At 28.6% G+C, this 24,943-nt stretch overlaps 1 protein-coding gene and 1 long non-coding RNA gene across 2 annotated transcripts in view; one reads left to right on the top strand and one right to left on the bottom strand.

Annotated features, from left to right (window-relative positions):
• The first annotated feature begins 316 nt into the window (after positions 1-316).
• Positions 317-23,909, top strand: LOC142321592 (brain-specific homeobox protein homolog). Its single transcript, XM_075359813.1, has 5 exons — positions 317-778; positions 7,683-7,821; positions 16,690-16,883; positions 18,383-18,506; positions 23,566-23,909. Exons 1-5 carry the CDS (start codon positions 635-637, stop codon positions 23,739-23,741), a joined length of 777 nt encoding a protein of 258 aa, XP_075215928.1. The 5' UTR covers positions 317-634; the 3' UTR covers positions 23,742-23,909.
• Positions 7,646-24,943, bottom strand: part of LOC142321593 (uncharacterized) — a 30,485-nt gene continuing 13,187 nt past the window's right edge. The window contains exons 2-3 of the long non-coding RNA XR_012755669.1: positions 16,696-16,872; positions 7,646-7,818 (exon numbers count right to left, since the gene is read on the bottom strand). This is a non-coding gene — a long non-coding RNA (uncharacterized LOC142321593). The remainder of the gene's footprint in view (positions 7,819-16,695; positions 16,873-24,943) is intronic.

Below are 24,943 nucleotides of genomic sequence, written 5' to 3'. Positions count from 1 at the left end.
GCGTGAGGAAATAAGCACCGGGAATTGACTGTGAACCGTCCTCAACAATATCCGGGCGCGATTTCCATATTACCCTCCTAGAATGCACCCCGCTATGGTGGTTGCCAAGGGAACTAAACGCCAGTTAAGAGCGTCCAATCGGCGTCGACTGCACCCTCATCCTTATGATCGATAGACCAATAGCGATGTCGCATCCCCTTGATCCCTTAACATGGCAGTCTGAACAGAAATTACTCATTATCCCACCGCCGACAACTCGCAAAGAGGTACGGGGGTTAAGACATATGTTTTGGTTTGTTTGTTCCGATGCTTTGTAACCTAATGGGGCGCACGACACACTCAAATAACTCTTGTATTCGAAAGCCGATCGACAACCAAGAAAGATTTCACCTTTCATTAAGTTTTTCCGTTAACCTTTTTTATTATATAAATATTACTTATTACTTTTTATCTTTTCCTAATTAATTCTTTACCAGATTAAATTAATTATTTGTAAGTAAATATTTTATTTATTATAAAGTAGTGTTCAGTGAACTTAAAAATTAGTTTAAAAAAAAAATAAAAATTTAAATAAAAGGAAGCGCTTAACTAATTTTCGTCTAGTTCTTACGAAAATTCTTAGAGACTTCAATGTATGACAACTCGTAAAATTATGGAAATACTCCAAATGGAAAAACCTTCAGAAGGACAAAGAAATTCAGTAAATCAAAGGACATCTTTTCTTATCGAGGATATTTTATTTCGACCGAAATCAGGACATCCAACACCGCCGTCACAGGTAAAACAGTGAAATTGTTTTTATCGATTATCATATTAAAATAATCTTAGGAATTTTTTGGATATTAACTAACATTTAAAGAAAAATAAAATTCTACATGACGTAACCTAAAAATTTGCTATTGTTATTTATCTGAGAAATAGAAATATTGTTTGCCAAAACAATATTGTTTTGGCAAACAATATTTTGTCTTGATTTTTTAAGTAAATTTTGTGAAAATGATACAACATATTTTATTTTATTTTTATTTTGTTGTTGATATCTAAATATTAATATTATTAAAACACTTTATTAATATATATATATATATATATATATATATATATATATATATACGTATATTATTGTTCTGATTTATTAGAAAAATAATGTTGCTGATGTAAGAAGGAAGTTTAATTTAAACTTCAATACTATTTTATACTTTACCGTTATGATGACGGCGAATATGACTTCATGTTTAATAGTTTCAAATTGTAACCATTCATTTTAGAAGAAAATATGCCCCGTTTAATCTTTTTTATTAAAAAAAATATGTATTCAAATTTTAATGATTTTTTTTTTACCTTCTATCGTAATATTTACTTAAAATAAATGCTTTTAAATCCTATAGTTTTAAAAATGATGTTCAAAAATTATGTATAATTATGTATATAAAACCTTACTTTGTTGTACTTTCTATTGGGTAAATATTCTATTTTCCTAAATAGTTAATGGATATGTTAATGAGTATTTTTGTTATTTTATTGCGTGTTTATTTAAGCTGATAAAATATAACAAATCTAACTGAATTCAAGAATATCTTTTCAATTTGTTTTTTATCTTTTCAAACTTTTGACATTAAGTATTAGTTTTTTAAAGTATAAAAAAACTCAATATTGACATCACCAATACTGCTGCTAGTTGAAAATGTAGATTGTACTTTGAGCATATAATTAGATTAGCGTTTTAATTAATTATCTCAATTATTCGCACCATATATTTATATATTCATACACACACACGTGCGGGCGCGCGCGCATATATATATGTATGCTTTTCAAATTGTATTCAGATTTTTTTCTTTATCTTTGCTTTATTGTGAGTTTTAATTTTATTTTTAATCTGTATATGTATGAATGTATGTGTTGATATGAATTTTTTTTAATTTGAACGAAACCAGTTTTAGTCATACAATGATGATGATAATGCTATATACTATATTCTGAAAGAAAGAAAAATCACGAAAACTCCTTCAGCAAATATTATTAAAACTAGCTAATAATTCCTAAGGACAAGTTTACTGGGATTCCTAAATAAAAGTTTTGATTGTGATTGTGATTTCATCTAATCACTTTAAATATTTTATTAAGTCAAAAACAATTGAACGCATCAATTATTTAAATTTATCTTTTTTATAGAATTTATAAAATACTCCTTTTTATCTTTTTGTTTTCAAGTGCTACAACAGAATTATTTTTGTCCATATTTAACGACGTATTTAGCTTACTTTTAAATTACTTCTAATATGGAATAGACATACAGTCATATTCTAAACTTACTCATTCATTATTATTAATGTAATTATTATTATTATTATTATTATTATTGTTATTATCATTATTACTAAAAAATTCTGATCTAATATCTTTTTACTACAGTAAAATTAGATTTGTACTATTTATTTGTGGATTGGTAAACCGATCAAGATATTATGCCATTTGTCCTGGAACGCTTTATTAAAAACTCGTTTAAATCATGGAAACAATAAAATATAGACATTTTTAATTTGGTTTGAACGACTACGTTATTGTGTAAATTGGAGACAATTATGGGCCAGAGTCATAATATAGAAAAGAGAACAAGAAAATTATAAAATAATTTTCGTAGAAGCAATTTAAAATAAGTATAGCTTTAAACATTTGTTTTTTTATCGTTTATATCCAGTACCACTTTAATTAAAACCAAAAAAAAATTTACTCGATAAGTTATTTTTAAAATCAGTATTCAAACTACATAATACATTAATTTACTAAAAACTTATAATATTAAGATTTTTTCCTCGTTATAATTATTAATTTTGAAATATCTCTGTTTTTTTTGTACGTTATTAAATATTAATTTGATTTAAATTACACTTGCTTTATTTCTTAGATTGATTTACGTGTATTTATTAGTTTATTAAAAGATTTTCAAATTCTTGGGTTTACTCCTCTTCTATACAGTTTTTTTTTACTTTTGCTACTAATTTTCTGCCTGTTACTATTTCGGAACCCTTTAATTTACTCGCATATATTTAACGATCTTCTGGAAAATTTTTATCTAATACAGCATTTAAAGATTATCAAACGATTTTTTTTTTAAATGGTACAGTTGTGTATAATTTGTCATATTATTCTCATATCATTTTCATTATAATTTTTTGTTGATTTTCAGATCTTCGTATCATTTATAACGTGCCACCTGTGCGATTAGGACAAATCATTTGACATTTACTTCATAAACAATTCGATGTGACCATTCTGTGATCAACAACGCTCAAACCCAAACATTTTGCCTTTTATTTGCGTTTCGATACTCTTAACTTTTATAACATAAACAGTAAAGTACGTTGTAAGAAGTAGATATACATTGTTGTTAGTACATCGCAAAGAAGTACATTGCAAACTGGAAAATACAGTTTTCTTTTGCATAATTTTTTGTTTTTAATTTTTTAAATGGTAATATATACTTTATTGATGTCAGCAGTTCAACTGGTTACGAAATATCAGTTTTTATACTGCAGATTCCTGTTCGATTCCCACTTCAGATCGACATTTATTTATTAACCTACGAGTAGATTAATATTTTATTGAAATAGTCTTCTCAAATCTCTTCGGATATTTAGAATTTTCTAGTAGTAAAAAATCTTTTAAAAGTTATTATCTTTATTAGTTTTATTAATTTATGACAAAAATTCGTTTAAGCCAATTCTAGGGTTAAACTTACTCTTAAATATTTCATAAATCATTGAATAATTAGTAAAATAATTCTCTGAACATCACATAACTCGAATTTTATATAAAAAAATTTACTTTTTGAAAAAATAAAATCAACTTTAACAAAACCACACAAAAAAATAGATATCTTTTCAATTTACTTTCAAATTTGACTTTTCAGGTTATCACCCAGTTAAAACCAACTACCAACAATATTAACAGTTACATTATTTTATATTATTATAATATTATTAATAATATTAACCCTTAATTTTGTATTGAATCCAAGACGTCGCAAAATAAAACAATTGAAAACGTGTTATTTGTTAATCTCTGATCCTGTTAAGGCGACTTTATTTTAATTTTCATTTAAGTTATTGATACACCTGTAAAAATGCTTATTTGAATAAAACTCACCTCAGTATATAGAAGAGAAAATAGTATCTTAAAAAAAAAAAAAAAAAAATATTGCACATAAACAGTTCCCTCTCCGGAATGAGAGAATACGTATAAATTTTTACACTCAATTTTCAAAAACTTATTTTTCAAAAATTCTTTGAAAATCAGTATAGCACTAGTATATGTGTCATTACGATGTAACTATGCAATGAATTTGACAGAAAAGAATTTTTTTAAACCTTTAAAAAAAAAATCTGTTTATGATATTTAGTTTATAAATTATAATTTTACGCTATTTAGGGGTCAATTTACATAATATATGAAGGAGTTAGGATCCTCAATTGCAAAACAATATTTTTTTTATTGAGAATTAAAGAAAATTGTACAAAATACATTTCGATATTTTAGTCTTTTTTTTTTTTTTTTATTGAGAGAGAGAAATTAAATAGCGCTTCTTAATAACAGACAAAAATTATTTGGTATATTTTCACCATAAAAAAGGTTATTTGTTTTTTTCCCGTTTTGATATAAAAAAATTATCTTTTATACCCAATTATACCCGTGACAACTCTCATGCTCTCTAATCCGGGTTCTCAATTCAATACTTAATATAAACGTTTTCACAAGTTTTAATATTCTTTTTTAATGTAAAATAATCTTGAAATCTTATAAAAGTACTGAATTGTCTCAACATTTTATACCAAGGTCTCGGTTTCGAATCCCGATCAGGCATGACATTTTTTCTTGCGCTACTAGCTTCTACGGAGCTAATAACCATAGATATTAATTCCCGTTCTTTCATACCAAATAATAAGAAAACGTTTTTTTAATTGAAGTTAACTGTTGAAACTATATTAACTTATGCAAAAATTTATCGGACTTTACCTCTGAAGAAGTAAAAACAGATAGATCTCATACAAAATTTTACACCAGTAAATATATAATTTCAGAATAATTTACTGTCACGTAGTTATACAGAGGTTTAGAAAAATATTTCTTTAATTGTTAAAAATTAATGATTTTAAGTAATGAATACTACAGCTAATTTTCAAATTGTCACCTTATTATAGCACTTTTATTTATTAATTTTTGTATCAAAAAATAAGTAAATATTAAGAGGATATCATTCAGTTTTAATAATCATCTTACGGCTTACATTTTCATTTGTGTAGAAATTTCCATTCTTCTTTATTTAATTAGTTCAGTTATTTTATACAGCCAGCTTTAATTTAATTATTTTATGCTGATTCATGCTTCTATATATACATATATACCTACACGCGTATATGCGCGTGTGTAAACATCTTTTAATATATATATTGTAGTAAGCAGAATATTTACAATGTTTTAGAAAATAAAATGCTCTTCATTGTTTTTAAAATGCAAGTTATTTCTTGATAACTTTTGTAATTAACTTTTTGTAAATAACGTTTTGTAATTAACGGAACATCTTGTCTGAAAAAAATAATAAAATTTTTAACAATACCCGACCCTTAAATAATGCGTAGAAAATTATAGTAATTTTGGTTTTAATTTTTTAGTTATAAATACAAATAATTATTCGTCACTCAGAGAGCGCCAGTTAGCATTTGCTTTCCTGTGTGCGAGATTGACAGTTTGCGGCGACGTTGAACTAATATTCAAATTTTTCTAAAAATAAATTTGAATTTATTTCGAATTTCTTCAGTACCTTCGATATTACGATGTAAATGGTAGATAGACTAGTTTTTAAATCTTGCAGTTCAATGTATATCGGCTAATCGTATATTTTATAAATTAAAATTGTGAAATAAAAAATATTTTCTCGTTTTTGTTTAAAGATTAAGCGGTTTAAGGAATAAAAAAAAAATAGATAAAATACGTTCTTATAAAAAACTTTGATAAAAAATTGATAAGAAACTCCTTTCTGTATAATATGACATATACTAAATGAAAATCAGTTCCTTTGACTCTGGCATATTAAAACTGGAATTTATAATTTACTTAATTAATCAACTTGTTTACTTAATTTTTAAAAAAAACTTATTTTTAAATAATAACAAAATATTTTATTTTTTATTTATTTTTTTTAGTTTTGTTTTGAGTTTTCATACCTCCTTCTTAGATTAGATAGTGCAACACCTTGACTTATTAAATCAAAAATTGATTAAAACTGATTTTATTTTATTAAATGAAATATTTTATATAATTTACGTAGTTAAATTATTAAACGTTTAAACATCTAAAATACATTTTCAAAATTCACTGTCCTCATTAGATAGTTTGAACTCTTCTTGATGGTTCTGTTTTGGAAAATATGTATTTATTTTTCCATTAAACAAATTACACATAATAACGTTTACTGTACAAAAACTACTATATCAGAAAGAACGCTAGATAATTCGTTACTAATGAATTTACTACAATTTTCTTTTTTGCCAAAGTACAGATAATTTTTATTTCTGGACGTAAATTTGTTATTAATTTTATCGATGAAGTTAAAAAATTTGGGTACCCCCCGATCATTAACATTTATGCACTGCCTTCAAAAGCACAGGAAATAAAGTTTATGTTTTTATGAGCCATAGTTACTTAGAATTCTGTGTTTTTAAATATAACATAAAATTTCCTTTATATGTGTAGATATTTTGTATCAAGCATTTATAAAAAATAAACTTGGCACACAGACACACAGAGAGAGAGAGAGAGAGAGAGAGAGAGAGTTAGTTTATTACTTAGTAAAATACAAATAATTATCTTAAGTGTTACCTTGTGTCGGATCCCGATAGATTTATAAAAAGATTATTTTTTTATTTTTGAATTTGTACTTAAATTTTGAATGTTTGAAGTTCAAATTCATTTTGAGGCTTCAAATTAGACCGTGTAAATGATGGAATACTATTTGGTTCATTCATCTATCTTGAGATTCATTTTATTAGTAATAAAAGTCAAGAAAAGCATTACTTTTGAACTTAACAAAAGTGCTGCCCAACAGAAAATGATGTCTTATCTTATTCTATATTATCTTATTCTCTTATCTTATTAGTATTATCTTATTCTATATAAGATAAAAAAATTCAAGGGGGCGTTTCATCGTTTAGAGGGAAACCAACTAGAAAACGGTAGTAAAATAATAAGTTATAATTGGTCTAATAAAAATACGAGTAACTTAAGGAAATTATTTTTTTTAAATTGCTGATACTAATGTTATTTAACTGTAAGTTTGGTCAAAAATAAGAAAAATATATGTATATTTGGTTTTCGTTAAAAAAAAAATTGCTTTTATTTCAAGAGATTTGAGGGTTTTTAAATTAACTTGTGCCACTGTGAACGTTTTTAATATTTTTTAATTATAATGACCATTATCTGTGTTAATATAAAATGGTTTCATAAAAGACCGAAGTTAAATCAACGATTATTTGTCTGGTATGATGCTGTAGGGAGGGTTTCCTACCGTAAAATCTAAAAAAATAACTCCCACTCAAAAACGAAATACTTTAAGGTTAGACGCGGAACTAAAAAATTAAGAAATTAATTATTTATAGCAAAACATATTTTTTATTAATTTTCAGGTAGGTAATGGAATGAACAGAGCGTTGAGCAGAGCAGCAGAGATGTATCCATTATTACCACCTGCAGTTGCTGCAGCGTATCTCACATATCCGACATCATACCTTCACAAAGCTGATCCTTTTTTGTTTACAACACCTGGTAAATTACAAAAGTATTAATTTTTTATAATATTATATATATAGTTATTGTAGAATTTGCTTTCATAATTCAACAAAAACGTTTTATCAGTTTGGAAAATACTCGTAAAAATAATATTGATCCTGAAATATTTAAGTGCAGTGAATATTAAATGTACATGCAAAAACATAAACACATACACACACACACCAACCCAAATATATATATATATATATATATATGTACAGCACATAGGAATATTACTTACTAAACTAACTCCGTGTGTCTTCGTGAAGTAAACTTTTCCGTTGAAACTCAGTGTGTCTTCTGAATGTGTTTTCTTCGGATGTGTGTGTTGATACTGCAAGGTTATTTCTAATAGAGAAGACTGCAGTTGAATTAAATTTAATAATAATAATATTGTGTAACCGAATTAAAACATGTTGAATGATAAAATGCAGCCAATCAATGCTAATTTTTTTTTTTTAATATGAGAACAGAATATAGCCAATCCAAGATTCGAGATTAACCGTTGATTTGTTGAATCTACATTACACATTTATATGGTCAGCGTTATTCCAAAAAATCAATAATTTCATTATTCTTCTAATACTAAACCGTGAGATTTTTTCATTTATTCTATTTTTATCATTTTTAATTCTAAATCGCGATTTTACAGGACAGAATGCCACAACTGGCAGATTTTCTACATGCTTGTTAACTATAATTTTAAATTAAAATCTTGCAAATATGTGTCAAAGACAATTTCAAAATACAGAAATTGATAAAAACGTAATTTATTGAATACAATTAATTACATTGATATTTTTGCAACTTATTTGTTAACGAAATCTACCTATCCGAATTGTGGTCAATCAACTAATTCTACTGTTTTTCCCCCACTCTGTTTTACCATTTTATGATCGAAAAATAAAACAAGATTATTGTTTTTCTAAAGAATTTCATTGAATGCAGTAGAAAATTTAAATATTTTCCTAACATATTCCGTCACGTGTTTGTTATTTGAAATTAATTATTTCATAATGAGAAAGTGCTTTAAAAAGATGCACATATGAAACTTTTCATTTAGGATAAGGTATACTTGGTTTAAAAATATCAAAAGTTTTAATTTTTTACAGAGGATTACGTAATCGAAAATATAATCGAATTCTAAATGTAGAGCTTCCAAATATTTTATTCGTGTAATAATTACTAGAAATATTGAATTCTGTCAGTTAAAGATAATCTGAGATTTCAGCTCCAGAAAATGTAAATAAATTTTATTTTTCTAGTTAGTTATAATGAAAAAAACTTACCAAATATTCGAAGCTGCACGTAAATACAACGCTTATTTTATTTTAACGTTTAAATTTACATTCTTTCTTCGTCTCCTTGAAGGAAAGTATTGGATATTATCTACTCTGGTTTTGATTTGAAATAAAGGAGAGAATCTATTCGTCATTAAAGAAGGACCTTCACATTTGCTGATAATAAATTCTTTAAATGCTTTTATTTAGTTCAAATTATCTGCTCTTCCTGATCAAATCTTGCAGTCAACCAATTTTTCACCTCTATTATCCATTTACTGGGCACATTTTGTCTCAGCATCCAATAGTCTCGAGATTTTACAAATTGGTTCAATCACCGGTGTTAGTCATTACTCAAATTAATTATTATTAAATAATTTAATAGATAACAAAATAAATTTTAATATAAATTTTACAATAAAGAAAACCTCTATTTATTTTACTGGAAATTTAATGTTCACATCAAACTTAGGTATTGATAATACATGGGAATATGTCGCTCATATTTTAATTATATGTATTATTTAAAGATGTAAAGAAATAATATTTAAAATTAAAAAAAGAATACGTTTTTTGGCAAAAAATAATAATAGTAATATGCGATCAACAATTAAAGCGTCGGCATTCATTGTTAAAAATGACCTTAATGTTTATAAGATATAACAAACATCATAATCTTTTCTAATAAGTATTTTTATACATTTATAATTGAATAAAAAAGTTTCAAAACTTTCTCATTGTAAAAATAAGCGTTAAAAATTACATTGTAAAAAAATTATATTTTTATTTTACGTAATTTTTGTTATACTTTACAGATGAAAACGGGACTAACGAAATTTTTATAAAAATATAGCAATTGTTACTGTAAATGTTTTCATATTCTATTTTTATTACAGAAAAACAACTCCCAATGGGAAAAATTTCCTTGAACCCTTTGTTAAATTCATTCTTATTGAATATCAGGAGAGAAAAATTTTAAGTATTTTCTTGAAAATGAAAAATCGAAATATATCTCAATCACCCATTTACGAGTACTTTTTGACATCTTTAATAACAGTTTCATATAGTAATCGTACTTATCTGCAGATTAATAATTAATTTTACAGTATAACGCCTGTTTATATAAAAGTATGACATAAATTAGTACAAGTTATCATTAATCAATACGTTTTTTTTGATTACTGATTAATAATTTATGTAATTAAAGAAAAAAAATACTGACATTAAAATTGATATAATATTGCTTATCAATTCTTTTTTTATGTTAATTATGATTGAAGCACATCAGCAAAAACATCCAGCAATGATTTTGTTTTAAATATGCCAATTTGCTGATCACACAAAAAAATTAAATATTAAAACATACACACATATTTTCTTCTTGTCATAAACGAGTTAAATGTTAATTTATAATGTCTTATTATTTTGAATTCTGTTGGATCTTTTTCTAAGCCAACTGCCTAAATAGTAACCGCTATATTTCATGTTACTATTAGTAAAATAACTGACCGTTATTAAAATTCTGTTTTTAGTAAAATCCTCTCATAATATTATCGAACAACTAAAATTTTAAAAGTCAATGATTGGTAATATAACTTTGAATAAATTAGTCGTATACTTATACAATATGTATTCACATATTCCACGTATGATCTAAGTACAACATTTACACATTTTTAATATGTAATAAAATTACATGCAAGTTGCTTCCTCAAGGATCGAATTTAGGGCCTGTTTTTATATTCTATCTTCACAGCGGATCTCACGGCTGCGGACTACAGACTGCCACTGTCGCTTCATTTGCCGATGACACGGTTAACCTGGCTAAATATATTGCCCCGACTATAGCTTCAAGTAATCTACAATCTGAATCGGGCCAAATCAACGGATGGCTGTCAAGATGGAAGATTAGAATTAATCAAGTGAGGTCGAGTCACGTGACATTCGCAATGAGAAGAGAAGACTCTCTATAAGTCCACCTCGTTGGCGTTCTCATATCATATGCTCTAAGCGTACGGTATCTTGATCTTCATCTTGATCGGCGTCTGACGTGGAAAATCTATGTAAGAGAACAGAGAAATCAACTGGATATTAGGTTTAAGGAAATGTACTGGTTGCTGAGCAAGAAGTCACAAATTGCACTATCCTGCAAACAATTATTGTACTCGACGAACCTGAAACCAATTTGGATCTATGAAATCTAGCTTTAGAGTATAGAAAGCAGCGTTAGCGTAGAGACTATACAGCGATTCCAAAACAAATTATTGAGAAACATCAATAATTTGATGCTTACATCAAATCAGGCCACAGAGGTGCCTTAGTTCGCAAGAAACAGAGAGAGATCCACGAATATCTGGGTTTACCATATGTTCCAGAATAAATAAAGCGATTCGGTACAAAATACAAATTGCGGCTATACAACCTCGTGAATTATTTAGCTATTAACCTTCTAGACAATACTGAAGACGTTAGAAAGTTAAAAGGACTCCACGTGTTGGTGACTTAATGTGATTTGAGGTGGAACTGCATCAACTTAGTGTTAGCTATTTTTTCTATTTAGCCTCCGGAACCACCGTAAGGAGTTACTTCAGAGGATGAACGAGGATGATATGTATGAGTGTAAATAAAATGTAGTCTTGTACAGTCTCAGGTCGACCATTCCTAAGATATGTGATTAATTGAAACCCAACCACCAGAACACCGGATTCACGATCTAGTATTCAAATCTGTACAAAAGTAACTGCCTTTACTAGGATTTGAACCTTAGAACTCTCGACTTTGAAATCAGCTGATTTGCGATGACAAGATTTTCACTAGACCAATCCGGTGGGTTAACTTAGTGTTTCCTATCATATTTAGATTTCACTTTGTTCAATTTTAGTTATTATTCTTTCATTATCTATATATATAATAATGTTAAGTTCGTTTGTGTACGGCTTCAAAAACTCAAAATGTTCTGCACCGATTGAGCTCAAATTTTAGCACGATATGTAACCCGCATCAAAGATTGTTTTCATCTATTTTTAATAAATCTATCTATCTATTTTTAATTTGTACAGTTTTTAATAAATAAGAGGCTAATAAATCAGATGAAAATGTAAACAAAGGAAAACCAATCAGATCAATGCAAGATGGCCGCTGTCAAACACAACGACTAATCACAAAGAGCCCATATAGCCGTTGCCAATGTAAACAAAATCACAACTGATTAACTAACAAATTTCTTTGAATTATATTTAACAGCTAAAACATCTGTATTTTATTATAAAAAAAAAAACACCAAAACAAAAAGAAAAGCCACCAAGAAGGATGACTTACAGTAAATAAATTAAAAGACCCAACTTTCTTATAGCCCAGACAGACTTAAGACTATGCAAACAAAAAAAGTCGAAATAACCAAATACACAGAAAATAATACCCCTACATAATGACCAAAAAATCCTTTGCTAGGTTATTTTTTTACATATATATATGACCAAACAATCGTTTTTTGGTAATTTATCGTTCTTTGCTATGTAAAAGCAAAGAACAAAATTCACAAATAGTAACACTGAGACCACACAACTAAGTATTCCTTCTTTTTTTTTTCTTTTTTCTAACCTCCGAAACCACCGTTATGCATTGCTTCAGATGATGATATGAATGATTTATAGCGTATGAAAATGCCATGCCTGACTGGGATTCGAACTCGGAATCACCGGATTAAAGTCCGAGACGTTACCACTCGCGCCGCGGAGGCCGGCAAACATATTCGTTAGGAGCCGAATAAATGCACGACTTAACAATATAGCGTTGTGTGTCAAACCAATTTTATACGGACTAAATTACTTTTAATACGCGAAACCCTTTGCAATGATTGAACATTAACTTAAACCTCTTCAAAAATTATTCCTTTTGAACTAAGCCACATTTTGATATCATTGTTTTTCTATAACACGGCTGGAATTCTTTTCGTTTAATGATAAGAAGCGCTGTCAAGACAATAACCGAATTCTCTTCCAAAGGACATAATACACCGCTAAACTATTTCTAAATAATTCAAATTCGTGTAATTTTTTTACGAATCGCGTTTTTATCAAAATCTCACCTTTTTCTCAATTGACCTGCGGGGTTTTGTTTTCTTTGGAGACCGTAATTCATTAGTAGATTCATACTCGAGAATCACGTTGTATACTGAAGTAGCACAACTTCTACTTACGTTAGCAGTTTACTAACATCTGAAATCAACGCCATTTGATTATTCTGTAATTTGTAAGCATTACTCTGCTTTTGTAAGCATTTAAAATGATGTGTTTTTTCGCACGACTTAAGGGCTTTTTTTCGCAGCCCACAAATCTTTATATATACAAATGTTAAGTTCGTTTGTGTACGCTTCAAAAACTAAAAATGTTCTGCACCGATTGAGCTCAAATTTTAGCACGATATATACCCCCCCCCCTCAAAGATTGTTTTTATCTATTTTTCGCATCAGTCACATACCGCGACCGCGAGGTTTTTTAACAGTTTTTTTAACGGTGAGCTGTGTACCAGTGACCGCGCCATCTGCCGGAAGCGAGGGGAACATTCGCCATACTAGCTAACGACAACCGCAGTCACATGTGAAACAATACCTGTTCCCATACATTGTTTATTAACAAAAAAAAAACGTATCCACTTGCATCTGATTCAGATTATTATACAATCTGAATTAAATATTCACTTTAATCGAGGTACTTTTGTGTGATCGTGTCGTGATTGAGCTGCGCCTTTCACCAAGCTCTGAATTTATTAGAAAACGACCAACAGTGGGATATATGTATTAATGACGCGTGCAACACTGCACATCCAAACCAAATTCGCACATTATTCGCAATTATATTGACCGCTTGCTTCCCTTCATCTCCCACAGAGTTATGGGAAAGCTATCGATCGCATATGGCTGAGGATAGTTTGCATAGAGTACGCCTAGAAAATACCAATATGACCATGGAATTTACAGAAGGCATTTACAAAGAAGCATTGGTAAATATTGAAGACATGCGCTTAGCTATTGCAAATAAAATTCTTAATCAATTGGGAATGCCAGCACCCACCCGAGCTGCGATTGCTTCATTTGATATGGATTTACGCCGTGAACAGAGTTACAACATTGGTGATCTTCAGTCATATGTCCAATCAAACATTCCCAAATTAACGCGTGAACAGAAAGGCATTTATGATCGCATAGTGCAAATGATAAATGACGGAGTTGGGGGTACCTTCTTCTTGGATGCGCCAGGAGGAACAAAGAAAACATTCCTCATTAGATTGATTCTAGCAACGGTTCGATCAAAAAATGACAATTATCCTGTTGCGGAATATTAATCAGCCAAAACTGCAACGGCACGCGACTTGCAGTTAAGAAATTGATGAATAACGTAGTGGAAGCAACGATTTTAACGGGGCCTTTCAAAGGTGAAGATGTCCTCATTCCTCGAATACCCATAATCCCGACCGATACACCATTTTAATTTAAAAGATTGCAATTCCCAATTCAATTGGCATTTACAATCACAATCAATAAAGCTCAAGGTCAATCTTTAGAATTATGTGGTTTAGATTTAGATGCGGATTGCTTCTCACATGGCCAACTGTATGTTGCGTCTTCCCGAGTTGGCAAACCAGATAGCCTTTATATCTACGCAGACAGTGGAAAAACAAAAAATATTGTATATCCACAAGTATTGCAAAATTAAACTTCTATGAAACGTATGCTTTGTTTTGTTTCTCATTTCTCATCCATGCAACCACAATCTGCCACAGCGAAGCGTGGCGGGTAGAGCTAGTTAATTATAGTTTTATTTTAATTTTTTCTCTTGTTTATGAAATCTTATGATTGTTTTTGTTTTGTGTTGCTACTAAGGGCTGCTAGGTTCTTCTGACCTAAATTTATGAATTTTCTTAAATTAAATTTTCCGTCTAGGAATATTCATATTTAATATTTGAGGAGCTTCGATTAAAGCATCTGTACATGTGATTGTACGTGATCATATTTATTCTGGTTTCTTTAATATTGTAACCGATTGTAAATTTTACTTTAAGACAGAGAAAAAGATGCTTTAGTAATTCAGTTACAAAAACCGATTTCCAATGTAATTTCAACATTTTAATTTACAAGTATATTTCATTTTTGTGATAGATTTCATTAAAAAAAAACAAGTTTTAAATATATTTGGAAAAGCTTTTGATAATTTTTATGTACGTATAGGACGATTTGAGGGGTTCTTCTTTAATACGCTTCTTGGCCCAATACGACTTTTTATACAATCTCCAGATAAAAAACATTGTTGTATATCTGTAGACCGACCCGCTCCATCAAATCACAAGAATATCAAACTACCGAATCAACGCTTTAGGGATTCTACACACCCCTAGAAAAACCCGGAAAAAAAAATAAAAGAAAAGAATGATTTAGCAGATGGTCCCTCCACAACCAAATGAGTTTCCAACTCTCGGACAATCCCCCTTATAATTTTACTGGATTTTGAAAAGACTTTACTAAGGATGAGAGTAGAATATTAGTGATGGAAGGTTATTTTTTTTATATCATCTTAGATTCCTTTACTCCAGTTACTGAAGCGCTACCCAAGAACGGCTCAGGTTTCCTAAGGAAGACCTTCATCCGCCCCAGAATTTTTTGGCTAACAGCATTCAATCGAACCATAAATTGTTCAGTCTGGTACCATTGGCTTGACTTTTTATAAATTTGAATTAAACTGAAAATTTCAGTCATAGATTTCTTATTTTTTTCAAAATTCTGAATATTTTGCATGCTCAGTTTAATTGAATTTAATTAAATTATAATTAAGATCATCCTGTCTTAGTTCTGTGTTAACAAAAATATTTTCAACTTCTTTCGCCTTCATGTATTAGCTAATATGTATACCACTTGATCTGCAACAGTTCAAGTTCCCGATGCATACTATATATGAACTTGGCTTTATTTTGTCTATCATTCTATCTACCTAAAAGTCCTTATTAAAATACGAGCACGTATTCATACCAACCGTCTGAATTAAAAAAAATAAAAGTTATAAAATAATTTTTTTACTAAGTCGGATACGAGAAATTATTTATGTAAATATACACTATTGCAATTTGTATTATTTTAATTCTAGTGGATATAAACTAATAATTAAAATTAAGAACTGATTAAGTAACAAATAAAAATCACTTTCCAACACGACTCTTTCTAAGCAACTTGATAATTCATATTAATTCTGAATTCCTGTTTGTTCTGTAAAAGTGTAATCCTCAACTGCTTTTGATAATGAACTTTTTTCAAATTTCTAGTCTAAATGCATGACCCCCAACATTTTATAAAGGAAGCAGATTCCATCTAGCTTGAAAATACCGGACTAAAAGTTTATAAGTTGCTGAATTTGTACGGTGAAATTAACATCATACATATTTTTTCATTCCGGTAGTTTATTAAGTAACTGCTCGTTCGGAGTTTGCTATCACATGTGATAGACGCTATTTATGAACAAAATCTTATAAAAATATAATATTTTTGAATAAATAAGAACTTATTTCTATAAAACATTTATTTATTTTTTAATAGGTTTACCTTTTGGATCGTTGTTCAGTAGCAGTTCAGGTGATTATAGCAGCAAACATTGCAGAAGGAGGAAAGCACGAACAGTATTTTCAGATCATCAATTAACCGGATTGGAAAAACGATTTGAAGCTCAGCGGTATTTATCAACACCAGAAAGAGTAGAACTCGCTAACGCTCTTCATCTATCTGAAACACAGGCTAGTAATATTTATTTATTTATTCACGCTCCCGAGTGTAGGGTAATACTGTCTATTATAACTATAGGTTTTTTTTTATTAAGGTAAATTTTATAACGTGATAAACGTGCCTGATCGTATTTCAAATCCAACATTTCAGTAATAAAAGGTGAGAGGCTTCTATTTCACTACGGAAGGCGGCGAAGTACGTAAAAGTGTATATTCATTTTTAAATGCGGAATCACTTCTCTAGATCACGAAGGGATAAACATACTTATATCCTGAAGTAATCGTTAATCGAACTATCTTTTAATTCAATTAGGGACCTAGTTTATTTTAATTTTAGTTTATTTTATATCAATTTTTTAGTTTATTTTTTATTTTAATTTTAGTTTATTTTAATTTAAGGATTAGCACTTAATTAATTTTTGTACTTCTTTCGCGTAATACTAATTTGTCATGACAGGTTGATAAACTGATAATTACATTTAATTTTTTGGAAGTAACATAGAAATTTCCTAATTTTGTAATGAAATTACTAAAACTCATACACGTAGGAGTAATTTTTTTTAACAGTTAGTTATCTATACTATCTGTTCCCTCGGAATGATGAATAGTTGTGTTGAATATCTGTAACTGACTCGAAGAAGAGAAACCACAACAGTAATTAATTTCGTTTATTCTTGGCTGACGCCCATTAATAGCTGCTGATAGACTTTTTATTTTTCCAACTAGTTTTCCAACTGCTGCAGGTCGGTCTGAGTGAGTCATATATATTATATATGTGTATGTGTGTGCGCGCGCGCGCGCGTAGATTAGCAACTGCAATCACCGCTTGCTTGGCCTAACGTAGTGCAATGTAAGTGTAACTGTACCGGTAATAATGTATTCTTAAACAGACACGGGTCAACCACTACCAAAACGTGTGGTTAAATAAAATTCAGTCACCAAAGAACACTAGAACCCACAGTGTAGCATTCAAATCCAACTGCCTTTAAAAGGACTCGAACCTTAAAACTCCGGACTGATTTTACCATAACTGATTTTTCTCAGCTGATTTTACGATGACGAGTTTAACCACTAGACCAATCATGTCCATGGAGATTATGGTAATGGATTTCTTGTAGCGTTTAAAAAAATGTCATGCTTGGCTGGGATTCAAACTCAGAACCTTTGGATGAAAGGCACAGATTCTACAATTTCTCCATTGCTATCAGTAGATGTAACTTAAATTCAACCTATAATGTAACTATGATTATTTTGTACCTTATATATTACATAATTATTATAAATATACAAACGTGTGAAAAATGAGAGAAAAAATACACATTTAACTTTTAATGAGTTTTAAAAACTGAAATTTGTAAAAATATTTTCACAATAATCTTAATCCAACTTTTAATGATAAAACAGTGATAATGTGGAAAATAAATTGTTTCTTAATAATATATATTTACGATTATAAATAAATTTTATTAATATTTTATTTTAATAAATTTTATTTTATTTTTTACTATCAGGTAAAAACATGGTTCCAAAATAGAAGAATGAAGCACAAGAAGCAACTAAGGAAACTAGGAGAAGAAAAATCACCTTCACAGTTGAATAAAGGAATTCCATCTGTTACTTCTGGGCTTGTGCCAGGTCAGAATTATAAAATTTTTATTGCATTTAACGTGAAATAAAATTTGTAATATTGTTAAAATCTAAAATATATCTTCTTGAAGTTACTAGAATAAAGTACAATCGAGTAAAATGTTATTAATGACAATAAAAAGAGTTCCTAATAAATCGTAAAATATGTTCAAAAAATAATAAAATGTATGTGGAAATTTATGAAAAATATAATTCATATTTCACTTTTTTCTCATTCCGTCAAAATATCTTGTTCTTAGTAAAAACTTCTGAAACCTCACATTTTTATTTTTGTCACACCTCAGTTAAATGACTTAAAATAACTAATAAATTTCAAAACATTAAATTTTTAATCAGATATTAAAAACGAGTTTACTTTTTTCTAGAAATATATATAAAAACTCCGTCATATTAATAATAAACTCCGTTAATCAGTGTAGTCTTATAAAACTATTTTAACATCCTAGAATTCTGTATTTTAGTCATGATGAAGCCCACCCGATATGAGATCCCCTACCCTAGGAAATTTGGGTACTATAGCCTAGACAACAATACCATAAATAAGTCTACTCAAGTACATGTATTCACTGTGGGAGTTTTTTAATTGATTTTATTTTTGTCTTTCCTTTTTTATGAATTGCTTTAGTAAGATGTTAAAAATGCACCCATATGAATTTTCTTTGAAAGATCTTTCTAAAATCATATCCGACTACGTAAAATAATTAATCCTTTCCCAATAACTTTCAAAAATTTCGTAAAGGCTAAGAATTTTACCGGAAATTTAATATTCCATGTAAAACTGAAATTTTATCAAAATTATTTGTCTGGGTTTTATGGAATTACATTTTGAATCTAGTATTTATTTATAATATAATTTATTTTAGTAAAATTATGAAACTTAGTTGTAGGTGGTAAACATATATTCAAACATATAACATATTGTAACGTAAATGTTTTATCAATATAGTAGGAATGTTTTTTTTTTTCTAGGACAATTGAGTTTTAGAATTTTTGAAAATAGCGATCGTGCAAAGTAGTTTTCAAATCCGGCTTTGGCCTGTAAACTCCGCATTTTACGGATCAAACTTCAATAAAAATAACTTTTTTAATTTTTATAAAACCGATGTGTATAAAAATGTTAATTGAATAGGTCAATTGAATTTTAATTTTATAAATAATTATTTAGCTTAAAAGTTTACGATATTTAATCGTAATTTAAACTTAACCTCCAGTTTTTTGTTTTCTCAGATTAATTTGAAAAAAAAATAAAAAGATAAAATTTTATTTAAAAAGATTTCAAAATTGTGTTATATTTTTCATATAGTCAAGTATTGTTAATGTGAAATTGATAGTCTCTAGAACCATTATATATTTTGCAAAGAAAATGGAAGGGAGATTGTCATATTTGCATCAACCTCAGAACGGAATGAAGTACTTTGATATTCTTGATAGCAAGTGATAAGAAAATTGTTTTAATCAGTAAAATTCTTGGCAAAGTTGTAGGAAGTTTCTTGTCATCAAGAAGAGGTACTTGAGTGCTTGTATAATAGCATTATTACTTGACTCAATTAGGCCTGTATGTCTTTTACAACAAAACGCTTCAAGATGTAAGACTTTAGCGAACGTCTTGATTTTCCTTTGATCATAAGTCAGAAAGTTCTCACAAGATATTAAACTTCTGACTCCGATTTTCTCCGAACTCTCAGATCGTTTGTTAATATACTTTCAGTTTAATGATAAGTTTTGTCCACATAAAAGCGCTTAAAAATTTTAATTTTTATTTAAAAAAAACAAAAGCAGTTATAATTAAGCAGAAAATAGTAAAATAAATTACTTAGGAAGTATTTCCATAAAATTAAAAAAAATGTCAGTAGAGTTAAATTTAAGGGAACCAAATTTTTTTCCATTAAATTTTATGTTTTTATTTTTTTAAATATAATTATCTCTTTACTTACCAATAACGTGTAATTTTTGAACAACGTTTAAAATTTAAATGATTATTGCATCCATCTTATAATTTCTTTTTGCATCGTTTGATCAATTAATCTCTTGTTACAATAAATTATATTTCTTTATCGTCCATATTAAGACCCTTTAAAGATAAGTTTCTTGAGACCTTGATTTATGTACTCGCTGCATTTTTTCTTTTTCAAAATACACTGTACTATCCATCGGTACCTCCATTAAGCATTTCTTCAGCGATGATTCCAGTCCTGAAGCTACTTCCTCATTCACATCTCTCACGACTTCATCGTCTTTCTCATTAAATTACAACCGCTACAGTTCCTTCAGAATATTAACCTCAAACTTTTCCATTGACTTCCACTTTTCATCCGAATCAAGCATCACGTTTTAAAAAAATATGACATCCGGTCACTTTCTCCTCAGGAAATGGAATTTGGGCAAAACGTTGGCACTCAAAAAACATGTACATACCTACACTCGGCACACGTCTGGAGAAGGAGAGAACACCAAGCCTATACAGATTGGTTAGAAGATAACGTTACCATCTGATGTCCTTTATCAGGATAATTCCATTTTCAAAGTGAATTTATAATTTCATTAACAATATCTTAAAGTTCAAAGCAATTCATATAAGAGATAATAAATTTTCTCCTTTCCATTGAAAAAATCTAAATAGAATTTTACGTAATATTAAATTCTCTAAACAATATAATAGTATGTTGATTTTCTGTCAGGATGTCACTTTTAGAGATGCTCAGGAAATAGATGCAGACAAGATATGTTATTTTATTATATCTGGTACATCAATATTATAATTTTATTTTTCTGGAACACTCCTTTACAGTTAGTTTTGAATATTTTAAATCACGTGAGTTCATTCACCCATTATTTGGCCGTTATCTGCAAACTTAATCCACATACAGTTCTCCAACGGATATTACATATTACAAATATGAACCTATATTTTTTATTGCAGAATCGAATTATTTACATAAAAAAAAAATTTCATTTTTGACTTTTTTTCTAAAATTTATAGTTTTTTAGTTATTAATCTTCAAAAAGATGCTGTATGCCTATAAATTGGTGTTTTTAGTTTCATTAGGTCCGACCCAGTTGACGAGTTATATCCAATTGATGTTAATGTTAAATAAAATAAAATAAAATTTTAAGTAAAAATATCAATGCTAACAATAATGAAGCTAATAATAATGAAGAAGAAGAAAAAAAAAAAAAGTTGAGCATGTAAACTCCAGCTAACTTTTTAAAATAGCCTAAATGTGAAGTACAAGTTGCAAATGACATTTGTCTATGTGAACGTATTATCAGTGTCTTCAATTAATATTTTTATTACTTTGTTACTCTCCAACTATTAAATATTAAATTAATTAGTTTTTATTTATTGGAAATTATGGAACGATTTTACAATTAGAGAAAAAACCAAGCTAATTTTTCTTTACGGAGAATGTCACTGAAATGTTGATCAGACAGTAGATTTGTATGCTCTACGATTCCCAGCCAGAAATACTCTAAGTCGTGCTCCTGTGTACAAAATTGTAAAACAGTTTAGTGATGCTGGAAATATGGGGTCAAAAAATTGGAACCGTCAAAATACTGTGACAGTAGAAAACAAAGAATTAACGATGGCTGCGGCGGTCACTGTAAATCCTCATGAAAGTTCAAGAAGATTTTCCCGTGATACCGAGATATTAAAAATCAGTGTTCTGAGAATATTAAAACGCCTGAAATTCCATCCGTACAATATTTCACTGCATCAGGAATCGCGTGGAAACGACTTTATCTAAGAGTAGCATTTTTTCGATGAGCGCTGGAAAAAGTACAGGTACATCAAAATCTTTTTTTATTGTTCTATTTTCCGACGATCAGGTTTTACTAATCATAATATGCATCATTGGGCAGTGAAAAATCCACAGCTAAGGGAAGTAGAACATTAACGTCCGTGGACTGCCAATGTTTGGTGCGGAATCGTAGGCTATACATTAATCGGATCCCATTTTTTCGATTGAAATTTGAACGGAGAGAAATACACTGATTTTCTAGAAAATCAGTTGCCTTTACCGCATGATGAACTACACTTGGAGAAGAGAAAAACTATCTGGTTTCATCATGATGGCTGTCCTGCACATTATTAAATTATCACTAGAGTAATTTTGGACCGCAAATAAAATGATAATTGGATTGGTCCAACTGGTCCAGTACATTGGCCTGCTCTTTTCCCCATCATTACTCCAATAGAAGTTTTTTTATGGGGTTACCGTAAATAAAAGGTTTACCTAAAGTATCAACAACCCTGACAACATGAGAAAACGTATAACAAATATCTGTAGAGATATAAAGAGAGAAGCTCTATTAAATATGTATGGATCGTTCTTAAAACGTATCGAAAAATGTTTCCGAGTAACACACCAATTCGAACATTTAAAAAAATTTTTTTTTTAATTTTAAAATATCAGTAATTCATTAAATCTAATATTTTCAGAGTCGACATAACTTAACTAACCAAAACGTGCAAGACATGTAGGCTATGTACCATACGGTATGTACTATTTGATTAAAAAATTCAGTATAACGTAAATGGATTTTATTTAGATTAATCCTTTAATTGCGTCAGCTGGATGTAAGTCGTCAGCTTGGCTAGATCTAATGAAATTAAAAACACCACTTTATAGACCTACAGCATTTTTGAAGGTGAATAACTAAAAAAACTATCAATTTTAGATAAAAAAAGTCCGAAATAAAATTTTATTTTTTTTGTAAAGAATTCGATTCCGGAATAAAAAATATAGGTTCCTATTAAAAAAAAATTAAGTTGACTTGAAATTACCTTTATTTGAGCTTATCAAGGACTACATAGGTTATGAACTTATTTCTCCCTTGAAATGTAAAAACTTTAATAGGAAAAATTTGTTTCCTAAAATGTGTAGTTTTTGAAATATAGATGTGTCTCAATTTAAATCGATCACCCCACCCGGAGTACATATAGTACACGTTTAATACTATATTAAAATTCCACCGTTCGTTTTATTACATAAGATTATTGTATTTTATTTATCTTTATGGATATTAAAAATATGTTTTTATTTAGAAAGGCCGATGGACTTCTCGCAACGAGCAGGAGTCGACTTTCTGGGATCCGGAGTATTCACCAGAATCCGAAGAACATCTTCTAGCGGAGAAGAACAGTCGGATTCCGATGATGAGATAATAGACATCGTTGGAGAATCTTCTACAACACGATGCAGGCAGTCACATTCTCAGTAGATGATAGCATTATATACGACGAAATCACTTATTTCAATTTAATTTTCAATTTCGTCATAAATTTCTTTCATTGTTAATTTTTTAATTAATTGGGTTAACATAAGGGAAAATCAGTTAATTAAATTAACGTGTTTGTATTACTATTTTTTTAACAATGATGTAATTTTTGCAGTAAATTTAATAGCTCACTACTATTTGTAATCACTTCTCATAATCATTGTAATTATTAAAAAAGCAAAATAATATATTTGACGTTATACAATTTTTAATTATTCAAGAAGTCTTTTTTGTAATTTTTACTTTTTTATAATATATATTGTACGTTGCAAAAATGTTTATCAATTTTAACTGACTCTTTGACATAAATCTTAATTTCTTGAGCCTCTTTGATATATCTTGATATATTATTTGGATAAATAAAAATCTTTTTTTCAAAATTTATACATTTTTTTCTATTAACACAAGAGAAAAATAAAGTTTGAAATTAGAAGCTAGCGTAAACATTTCAACGTTTCTTTATCTTGATTTCATTTTAAAATCGTAAAAAAAATTGTGTAGGATATTTTAGTTGTAGGCCTACAATTTAAAAATATATGTAAATAAAGAACTATTTACATAGTGAAATTATGGTTTTATTCTTGCTTTAGTAAATTTGCTTAGGTCTGTTAGCTATGTTCGTATGTTTAAAAAAATAATACGAACATTCTGCAAGCAGTAGGTTATTATGAATGTTCTTAAAATTAATAAAAACAATTTTTCATCAAATAACACAAAAAAGCATGGAATTGTTAAAAAAAATTATGGTTTATTAAAACCGTAGCCTACGTAAAGTTTCAGGTACAATTTAATTTTACTTAATACGGTTAAAATATTGTTTTTGTTAAATTTATAACCTTAATCTATTTTAAAAGTATTTATTTCACTCTTTTTTTTAAAATCTAAGAACGAAATACATTAAAGCAATTTTTCTAATTGTAAATATTCTATATAAATAGTATGTATATATAATACATAAATTAGAGTGTATGTTTTGTGTCATTGAATAAATAGATGAATGTTGAAATGCGTTTAAAAATTATTTCAGTTATTAAAAATCTATTAAATTTTTCACTGAATGTAATAATTGTGATCGTTATTGTAAAAAAACTTGATAAATAATTATAATAGCGTAAAAATTAAAAAAGATGTAGATTTTTTTCCCC

This window comes from Lycorma delicatula, chromosome 3 (assembly GCF_047948215.1).
Source record: "Lycorma delicatula isolate Av1 chromosome 3, ASM4794821v1, whole genome shotgun sequence".
Taxonomy (NCBI): domain Eukaryota; kingdom Metazoa; phylum Arthropoda; class Insecta; order Hemiptera; family Fulgoridae; genus Lycorma; species Lycorma delicatula.
Note: the sequence above shows the minus strand (reverse complement) of the source record. Positions and strands in the feature narration are given on the sequence as shown.